Source organism: Apis dorsata, unplaced genomic scaffold, assembly GCF_000469605.1.
Source record: "Apis dorsata unplaced genomic scaffold, Apis dorsata 1.3 scaffold_452, whole genome shotgun sequence".
Classification (NCBI taxonomy): Eukaryota; Metazoa; Arthropoda; class Insecta; order Hymenoptera; family Apidae; genus Apis; species Apis dorsata.
The window spans coordinates 162,132-173,396 of NW_006263697.1; the positions used below are offsets into that span (position 1 = coordinate 162,132).

Genomic DNA, 11,265 nt, shown 5'->3' on the forward strand with positions numbered 1-11,265 from the left:
TATATTTAGAAATGCTCGATGCACGAATGTTCAAACGTGACTGAACACGCTTGAAGAGGAAAAGATAGAATCTTATCTCTATGCGAAATACAAAAAGATAAATAAATTTTAACTCGAAGACAAATTCAGATAAGAGGATAAAGAATTGTCGATGATCCTTAGTATTGAACGCATTCATATCTTGAAAAGAAAATAAAAATATCTTTAAAATATCAAAAGAAAAACTATAAGACAATAATATTTTCCATATTCTTTTTTAAAATACAGGAAATACTTTGCAACTCTAATTTTTTTTACAATTGCTATAAATACCCTGCCTATATTGTAATTAAAAGAAAAATTAAATCACACCAACCTCCCTACTAATCTCCTCCTCTTGGATCTCAATATCCGCGACACTCCTCTTCAATATATCCATATTACCAAGAATATGCAATTTTTCATTCTGAAGAAACTCTATGTACTTTTTCCTATCCTCCTCCTCGAGCTCCTTCCTCTCTTTCTCAGCCTTAGCTTCGTTCGATTTCGCGTTGTCCTTCTCCGAATTATTCTTTTTAGGGATCGTGCAAATTTCTTTGGACTTGGAAAGCATGGAAAGCTGCTCGATAGCTTCCAAAAGATCGTCGTTCGATATCGCCAGCTTGTTCTCGATCATCTCGCACGAGTTCGACAACTGGCCATTCTTCTTTGGCATGGAATGATTGTTTTGATTGTTGTTCTGCACGGAATTAATCACTACATTCTCGTATAAGCTTACGTTCCCATTCATCGAGTTACCATAATTTCGCGAATGCTTGTTCTGTTGCCCATTGATCCTGGTCCCGTTCAATTGGATCGTTCCATAAGTGTCCTTCGTTGGATCGATGATCTTTCCATAACCTACATCGTTATTGTTCAACATCGATCCATCGATGGTTGTATTCTCATAGCCTGAGCTACGAGCTTGCGAGATCGAACCGGAAAAAGTATGATCCCCGTTGCCAACAACGTTTGGCCACATCGTCGACTGATTATTGTTATTGTTGTTAGACGTGATTGATTGTAGATGATCTTGCGTTTGATTGTCCGGATGATTCGTCGTCTGGTTTCGACGATTGTTCGGCGAGTTGCCATTTTGGAACAGCATTTTCGAATTTTGTACGTTCACGTTCTCGTACGAAGCCGAGTTTGATTGTTTCGCCGTGTCGAAGGAGAAATGGGGTTGGTTTTTTGATGGGCTCTTCGGGCTGTCGAAGGGTGAATTATAGCCGAGGCGTTTGTCTCGTGGTAGCGAGCCATTCGTTTTGATTCTGTAAAAGAAAATATCGAGATATTGTAGACTTGAAGTACAAAAGATTTTGTGTTATTAATAACAGAGATTGACTTTAGCAAAGATATAAAAAAAATTACTTTATAATACTTAATAAAAATATGCAGCGTATTGTTATGCAGTTAAAATCCTCTTGTACATCTTCTATGAGAAGATCTACAATTTTCTATTTATTTCAAATTACAAAATAGACATATTCTCCTAGAAGAGAAGAAGAGTCTTGCAATTTCTATAATACACACTACATAACGCATTACAATCGTGGACGACGTATCAAAAGAGAACGGTAAACGATTCCGTGTCAAACTCCAACCTTCTCGCATGCAAATAACCCATTCACCTGTTGGGTTGCCTTGGTTTCTCCACGGTGCTCTGCCTCTCGTACTCGGCACACATGGCGAGGATCTCCTCGAGTCTCATTTTCTCTTGCCTCTCGACCTCCTGTTCCCGTAGCCTCTCCTCTTGCGCCTGTTTCCTCTTGTTCTCCGCCTCTCGTCGCTTATTCTCCGCGTCGATCTGTCTCTCCCTCAGCTCCTCCAGCGAGCAACCGCTTCCGGTGCTAGGGGTCGGGCTCTTCACCCGGCCGAAACCTCTCTTGGGCTCGTTGTACTTCGGATTTCGATTGAACGCAGGGCTAGGCGGTTGTATCCTCTTGATATTCGGATTCGATCCAAACCCTTGCGCCCCGCCTACGCTCCTCAAGTTCGCACCGCAGAAATTCCCGTTGCTAGGGCTGTTGCAGATGTTAGGATTCGAGCCGAACTTTTCTAACTGGAGATACTCGGTCGTGGTGGTTTTAGTGACGATCAGGCTTTGACTCATGTCGAAATCTCTCAAATCGTCAAGATCTGTCGATCGTTGACAGGTGAAGCTTCGTGACATTAACTCCGCTTGATTGACATTGTTCTTCGACGTCGTTTGATTCTGATTGTTGTTCTCGTTGTTGTTGTCTCGATAGTATGGCTTGTAGGTTTTCAGATACGATTCTGCCGTCGAGTACATTTGAATCTGATTGTGATTGGGGGATGAAATGTTCTGATATTGATGGTTGGGTGTGCTGGATCTACTGGCCGGCCTGATCTCCGTTCTTTGACGATTCTCGTCGCTGCAATAGTTGGGGGAGGAAGATACGAAACAGCTGCCTGGAGAGGATGTGTTGAGCAAATGGCCGGGGGAGGACGAATTGAAGGATGATGTATTCGAACAACTTCTTTCTAAATTCGTTAAATTTTGCAAAGGTGAATTGTTGTTGCTGTTATTCTTCAACGAGATTAGACTGGAGGATCTCGAATGGCCGAGAATTTGATCGGCAGGCACGTTGGTGGTAATGGCGCCCGCTGGAAAGACTTTTGGCGAGACACAATTGTTCCTGTTCTGCTTCGACAGCATCTCGAATTTCGTTAGTTTCCCCAGGAAACCCATCTCCTCGTCCGAGCAAGAATTTCTCGGGGATTTTCGCGGTGCAACCGGTGGTTTCCTTTCCAAATGGTAGTTCTCTTGAAGTTGGCCGTCCGGTAGAGAGAAGCTTATTGGCGCCATGGAGATTCTCGAGTGCGGTAGTACCGATCGTAATTGTTTCGCCTCGGCTGGATGGTTAAAACGCATATAGTTGGATCTACCGATGGACAGCATGCAACCTGAAACGTTAAATTTATATGTAAAATCATGAGGAAAGATTTTTAATTTTGAATATTTTTTGAAACAAAGAATAAATATTTCGTAATAATTAAAAAGTTAAAATTTTTCACATTTATATATTACATACTTTGATATTTTTATAATATCAAATTATAAATACATTATAAGAAAAGATGAAAGAAAAAAATTAAATTTTTTTTTATGAAAATGAAATAAAATTGTTTTCTAGAAACTATGAAATAAGGAATAGAGATATTGCATAATATTTTACAAGATAATTCTCCACACTTTGATATCATTTTAATATTGTCAAAAATATCAAATTTAATTTCAGCAGAGAAAATTGACCAAGTGACACCTTTATAAAAAAGGTTTGTACTTGGCCATTCGTATGTGAGTCAAGGTCTTACCTTGAGCGAGTCTCACAGGCGAATTTATCGGTACACCATCGACTGCCGTGCTTCCATTTATGGGGTGAAGAGTGACCACGCCGTTATTGTTTTCAATCGTGCAATGAATGGACTCGACGCCAGTACCAACGACAGAAATATCCGCATCTCGACTTGATCCAAGGGTTAACTTACCTAAACAAGAAATATATATATATAGAACAATTATAATTAATTTAATTTCATATTGTGTGCTCCAATTAGAGAGAGAATTAATAATCAATTGGTAGAATTATATTTTTTTAAACATCAAAGAAATATTTTGCTCCTTTTTTAATGCAATAAATATATTATTTATTAAAAAATATTTTATAAACAAAGTTTATAAAACAGTCTAAAATGGACAATAGTGGACAAATATCTTCTGAGGAAACAAAGATCGAATGAATCTAGAGTTGGAGAGCGCGAGACGAAAATAAGCTGGAGTACAAGGAGTGCACTAAATCTGAGAATAATGCAGTATGTAACATGGTTTTCGAGAAATGCGTGATACAAATTTAACTATTATTCTAGATGGGAAGGAAACCGATGCCAACAGTACGCGCAAACCTTCGAAAACCTTTAACTTGGTACTAAATCGTTTGAGGAACTGTGTTTGCGCATACATGCTTTCATCTTCGTAAATTTACTGTCTTGGTTCGCGAAGTTGAGCCACGAACTTCAAAGGCATTTTGTACATACTGGGTGGTGGATATCGAATTTGTACACGTGTGGAAACAGATAATTTGAATGGAAGGTATTTATTTTACTTTCAAATTGAATTATATTTTTAATACGAATGTTTCATCCATTGTTTAAATGGGAATTAGATAATTTGTAGTTATTTTGTAGAGATTTATATAAAAGCTAAAACTTATTTCTTCAACAAATACAGCACAAAGAAAATGATAAAGTTTATTTTACTTGAACGGGATATACTTCAATATATGTGCATCGTGATTCGTTTTCTCTACGGTGCATTATGGGTTTGTGTAATTTAAGGCTTAAATGAAGGAAGTCGAAGAAGTTCAATGGTGCATTTGCTTGATTGGACAATTAGACGGCGAGCAAGGATGTTATGAATTAGTTGTCGGGCCGTGGTTAATTGGGTTTTTGTTGAATTGGAGAAATGACGTGGGAGAGAAGTAAATGAAAGTATAATTGAATTAAAAATTGAGGTGTTCTGATTCGTTCGTACGTTGTTTAACTCTCGAAAATCAATACTTTACGATGAGAAATCTAAATTACTAGATTTACTTAGCAAATCTTCATGAGGCTACATGTAATACATATTCATGAAACAAAAATAGAATTAAACTTTTGATATTTTAATAGTACTTTCTTTTTTTTTTTTTCAATTGAAAACTATTAAGAACACATTTAAAAAAAGAAAAAAAGAGTCTATGCATCACACATAATCGAACACGAAAAACGAATCAGAAATTTGAATTCCAATTTTTCAATTAATATTTTAACCCCTTTCACTATATAATTTTTTCCTAAGAATTCTGCTAAAAGAAATAATTTCTAATCTTGCATAATAATTAAAAATCGAAAAACGATTCACCAAAAATATATCAACCATCGATAAGACTACTAAAACTAGTCGAATAACTTTCAAGCGTACACTCGAATAACTATCGAATAACTATAGACCCGTCAAGTGGCATCTAATAATACATCCGCCTGATAACTTCCGGTCCCCTTGCGCAACCTCGATCGAAACGAGCCAACAACTCGATTATTAATTTCGAAAAAAAAATCATGAATTGCACGAGAGCCACGACAAAGGCGTTGAAAACCAAGTTTACCATCTTGATCCGAAAATCCCCCTTTTCGAGGAGCGGAATGCAGGGAAAAAGCGTGCCCGAGGAAAAAGAAAAAGACCACCAACCGCGTTACTTTTCGCAGGATATTCCCCGTGAAAGGGTCGGCTCGATCATTAACGCGAAATAACTTCGGTTAGTATATACGGGATCTGCGAGAGAAACCGAGTAAATCGCGGCGCATTCTACAAAGGACTGGGATGTTATATTTAGTTTTGGCGCGGTCGTCCACTCTCTCGCGCATTTTCGGTCTTTTTGGAAAAGCTTCCGCCACGCAACGTTCAAAATACACCTCTCGTGCAGAGGGGTGAAGAAGGCTCGCCTACTTTGCGAAACGCAGCACGCGACGATTTTCGAGAATTACTCTTTTCTCTTTCTCTTTTCTTTTCTTCTTTTTTTAATTTCTTTCTCCCTTCGTTCTGTTTCATACATCGTTGTCATCAGATGATTTGTAAAATGTAAATATTTTGGATTCCGCGGGGGTTGGTGGTAAATAAGAATGGAATTGAGGGAATTTTTGAAACGAGAGTTGATATATCGAATATTGTTTTTATCGAATTTTTGTTTTGTGTAAGAATTTTATTCTCTCTCTTTCTTTTTTTGGTGGAAATGAGATAAAAAAAAAAAGATGTGTATTTTTAGTAACTTTGATAGTTGTAATGGAGCATTGAATCACAATTTTTATGTCTCTTTTTTTAATATTATTACCTCAATGGATTATGTTATGCAAAGAAATTTTTTTCAGACTTTGAATTTATCCTAAAATATAAATTTTTTATAATTTTAACGACCTTGCCAATATATCATGTATATCAAGATCATTGATTTTTTTTTAAATAATTAGTTAATGAAATGAAAATTTAATTCGAAGAAGTTTATTCGTAATGTTATGCGAATAGCTCGCGATCCATATCGCGAAAACCCACAAGTTTCCAATAAAACGAGTTTCACTCGCTCAAAGCAGCTCCACCACAGAACAGCTCTATCTGCATTCCAGTCCTAGCTTCGTAGCAATGAATTAACAAAATTGACGGCGTTGCGTAACACCCGATAAATCCGTAGTGATCCGTAGCTGCGATTCCGGCAGGAGTATGTGCAATTACACCGACCGAATCGCATCTGCGATCTACAACCGCTGCAAACTGTAATTCCATCAACGCTGATGGACCATCCATCCCGTGTAATCCACACGCTAAACGATCCTCGATCACACAACAACCAGTCACGAAATTCTTAATAAATAGAGAGAAAGAGAGAGAGAAAGAAGAGGGAAAAACAGATTTAGAAACTTTAGATTCTTTGTAATATTTTATAATGTTTTTTCTATAGATCATTTGATAGATTTTACTTTTTTTTAAATAAATTATTCGTGTGTTTTTATACGCCTGCGAATATCTATTACACATAATTATATTGCAGAAAAATTACTATCGCAGAAAAACTATATTTAATTAAACCGTGAAGGTTATATTTATTATTGAAATTGAATGTATAATGAGGCTGAGTATAATTACGAGGATACATAAATTTTTATGTAGATTCTTCAGATTTTAAAATTGATAGGATTAAAGAAAAAGAAATAAGTGAGAAAGAAAACTAATTTACCTAACAATATGAAATAATAATATGTAGTCTTAGAGGAAAATATTTGAAAATTATTTTGATTGTATATATGATTTAAAAAAAAGAAAAAACACTTTCGAAGAAGTAAAAATATGCACCAATCCAATAATTTCTCGACACAATAGAGAAAATAGAGATCGTTTTGGTTACTAAAATTAAGATCGTGAGATACGAGCCGATACAAAGGCGGGAGATTGAACGGGAGATCAGGAAAAATGTGATCGAGCTCTTTTGGGTTGATCGTCCAATTTATATGTTTTATAGTTACGTTCATGTAGACAGAATTTCGTCCTGGTTGGAGAAAGTTCTTCGTGGTTCGTCTGGCACGATTATAAATTTCAATGGAGCCAGCACCGTTTCGAGGAGGAAACAGGTGTGAGAACGTGTCATGTTCACGAGAGAGACTTGCCACGTTCAATTCGACTCGTGATTTTGATCAATCCGAGCTAACTCATGCTCGACCACGATTCTTTTGCATTCTCCGCATTATGATATCTTAGAGAGACCATTGCATTCCATTGCCGTTCTGTGTTCTCATTCTTATTGATTATTTCGATCTCATAGAGATGGGAAATATGCGATATAAGTGTAATAGGTTTGAAATTGGTACGAGAGTTGATGGAATGCATCGATCTGAAAAAAAATTTATCGGGTGAAGGGTTTTGTTGAAGGCTTCGATGGAAGTGAAAGTGATTCGATATCTCTGCGTATGAGATTTTTTTTTTAATTAGAAGATGATTAAAATTAGATGTATAATATAAAAATATAGATATTAATTGATTAAAAATATTAAAAAGTTATAATTACAAAGAAAAGTATAAGTCTATAATGAGAATATTAATTTCTTTCCTGGGATTTCTTTTTTTCTTCTTTTTTTCATTCAACGTACTTAAATTTTTGTTTCCTTTTATTGTTCGTAAATAATTCTACTGTAATAATTTGTTTCTTTTGCCGAGTTATCTGAACGTATCATATCCATTTTATCTTGAAAGAAATAAAACTGTTCCAGCGATAACGAAAGACAAATTGACTTTTAATTCGGTAAAACCGCAGACACTGCAAGAGAATGATATCGTTATCCATATATATAAATATTGCAAAACCATTTAACAACGGAAATTTATATTTTAAACTAACATGTAGATGTTACACACACGTATAATAGATTTATATGCTATATTTAAATGCTGTATCACTTAATTACCGTGACTCCGTAATATCTATTTATGATGTTTAAAAAATTAAAAAAAAGTTAAAAAATTATTTCTTGTTTATATTTTATTTCATATCGAGTACGAAATCAATTCACCAAACTCATCTCAAATTAACTCATCTCAAACAAATCTTAGATTAAACGAAAAATATAAAAAGAATTTATTTCATTAATCTTTTCTTCTTTTTCCAAAAAGAAAAGAAAGAAAGAAAAAAAAGAGAAACGAGTTTCCATCTGTCAACAACAGATTTCTAAACATCCACCTAACTCTAGTACAGAACTAACAACGGCACGCTTAAAAGGATACACGGCTCAAAGTGTAAAACGTGTAACTCTGTTTTTGAAGCCTGACACTATGTCTTGCGTCGACACAGCGCTTCAAGCATCAACGGCTCAAGCCTGGTTGAACGTGTTAAAAGCTGGTCAAACAATGACGTTGGACAGTTACGTACTGAAAACGAGAAACAGGAAGGATTACTTCCTGGCGATCGTTTCGTTCTACGAGGTCGCGTGTGCCGCGGCTGTGATCAGTTCTTTGTTGATATCTATCCGGTGGATCAGGTTAATGCGAATGCGAAATGCATCGACCGACAATAAAGCTTCCGCTTCTGGAACGATTAGATGGGATATTTAGCGTAATCACCTTTACGAATGATGGATGGTCCAATTTATTCCCGGTTGCATTTGCATCGTTTATTTTATAATTGGTCTTTAATGAGAATTATTGGGCGTTTTTTTTTCGAAAAAATGATATTAAATAACATAATTCTTTAGAATTAAAAACTTTGAACTTTGAATCCCAACATACTTCATTCTCACATCAAAAGTATACTTAAGAGAATATCATATAAATTTATTGGTCCAATCCTCTATAATCTGTGTTTCTTCAATTACAAAGGGGAAAAATTATTATTGATTTTGCTCTAATAGGATTAATTGTTCTCTTCGAGGATAAATTGTATGTAAAAGCTACTTATTAATACAAATTTTATATTTCCAATATCTGAATATTTTCACCTCTTTCTACAATTTTATTTCGATCGATTTGCGAGCGAAATTTTCAAATTAAAACGGTAATTCTTGATTCAACATCTGTCGATTGAATTGCAAGGGGTAAGGGGTTAAACATTGAACAGCCTCCCCCGAAAGAAAACGCGCTACTTTCGATCGCTCGTATCCGTGAGCGTACTACTTCCAGGACTGGGAGCCGGTCGTGCTAAAAGAGAATAATAGAACAGCCGAGAAAAACGAACGTCGCCTGAAAATACACGCCACTTTGAGGATTGACTCATGCAATAATTTATATTGCGTTCTCTCCCCTTCTCTCTCTTTCTCTCTCTCTTTCCGCCACTTTCTCTATCTTTCTTCCACCAATATTCACGCACATTCAAACATACGTCGTACACTTTTCCCTTTTTCTCCATGGATCCTCTCTCTGTCTATCTTCCTCTCTATGCACCGACTATATTTAAGTGCAACGTACCACGCTTATGAGACAGAACGTTCCTCGTGGGTTACTGTCCTCTCCTCCGACTCCCCTTCGACCGCGTAAACGCCTTTACGCCATTTATATACCGCGTGTACAGAGGCGTCATATATGAGGCTATGCACGTGCACTTTGTGCATGTGAACGTGCACCATCACAAAGTTGCTTCATAATTTTTTTTTTCCTTTCTTTCTTTTTTTCCCCTTTGACTTTTTCTCCTTTTTTGTAAACTTAACTTCTTCTTCTTCTTCTACTTGTGCAGTGCATCTTCCAGCTCGTCATCATTACCATCATCGTCTATTTTTTTCTTACACTTTTAACATTTAGACGATAGTTCTAAGATGCTTAAAGATGTTTCACGAAGATTTCTAGGATATATATATTACAGGAAATCGTATATTGTTAATTAAACATTGATTAGTGCTTCTTGATTGAGAAGGTTTTTTTTTTGAGTCATCTGGAATATGGATAACTGTGGAGTATGTCCGTGATCTTTGCTTTGTCGAGGGAATTTTGCAGATGAATTCGCGGTTTTGAAGTTGTATAATGAATTCCAATTTCTAAAAAATTATTAATTCCAATTAATATTTAATTTCTCAAAGACGAGTATTTTTAAAACAAATCACAAATGATTTTAATAAAGTAATTTTGAGTTTGCTCTATGTGTAATAATGAAAAAAAAAAATTATAATTGACGAGGTTGTTAACTGCAAAATGGGATGGATGCACTATTTTGATTCATCGCTTTCAGGAAGGCTAGTGTGTTTCTGGAAACATGAAATAAAATTTCTGGACATATGCTCCTTCCCATGAAATGTATTTCTGACGCACTAGACTGAAATATTCTATACGAGAAGAAAGTACGGATGAAACGTGTCCTGAACAAGATCATCGTATGTTTGATGATTTATGAGCACACTATAGTTAATCACATTTCATTGCAGCCATTATTTAATTATAGAGCGGATTTTCTTGGAAGTATTGTAGTATTTTTTTATTGCACATACAAGTATATAATGATACGAGGCAAAATTAGTTATAAATATATAGTTATAGTTAAAATTTTATTAAAAAAGAAAAAACAATTCTAAAAGAATCAATAAAAATTACGTGAATAAGCATACGTGCTTTACGCCTCATATTGTTCCGAGCGAATGTAAAAACAATATTTACCATAAAAATTGAAAAAAAATCTCAAATTTTAAAATTTTCTAGACTTTTTAACATATTCGAAACATAATATACTATATGTACGCGTTAACTTTAATGACGAAAGTTAATTAACGAAGGATAATCTTCTCGATAAGAAGATCCTAAAAAGCAATCAAGATTTCAAATTCTATTGCTCTGAAAAACATACTTTGGCGTTTCAATATTCAATACGATGTGATTTACGCTCTGGAAGAATCTCGTACGAGCTATAAAATGAACAAGCACATCGAGGAAGAGAGAGGAAATATATGCAAGGAACGCGGACCGCACACGAGTCTAAGAATTCCAAATTACTATGGAATCACATCCATAGTAACATTTTCTATGTTAAAAGAAGAAAATAAAAAGAAAAAGAAGACGATAAAACAAGGACAATACTAAAAGAAAAAAACCTAATTTCAACGATATAACGATTACATCGACAAGCAACAAATATTAAAAATTTCACGATTAAACTTCGTCAATTATAAGTCACATCTGATTATACTATTCAATAAAAAAAAAAAAAAAAATAAAATATACGCACATTT

The 11,265-nt window shown here is 35.3% G+C and overlaps 1 protein-coding gene across 5 annotated transcripts in view; it reads right to left on the bottom strand.

The window, feature by feature from the left end:
* Positions 1-11,265, bottom strand: part of LOC102671182 (pleckstrin homology-like domain family B member 1) — a 71,548-nt gene that overhangs the window by 20,013 nt on the left and 40,270 nt on the right. For 4 of the 5 annotated variants that reach the window (XM_031512503.1, XM_031512504.1, XM_031512500.1 and 1 more), the window contains 3 exons: positions 3,358-3,531; positions 1,650-2,946; positions 356-1,289 (listed from right to left, as the gene is read on the bottom strand). In XM_031512503.1, coding sequence (XP_031368363.1) covers positions 356-1,289; positions 1,650-2,946; positions 3,358-3,531 — 2,405 coding nt within the window. The remainder of the gene's footprint in view (positions 1-355; positions 1,290-1,649; positions 2,947-3,357; positions 3,532-11,265) is intronic. The other variant, XM_031512502.1, reaches the window with a different exon arrangement.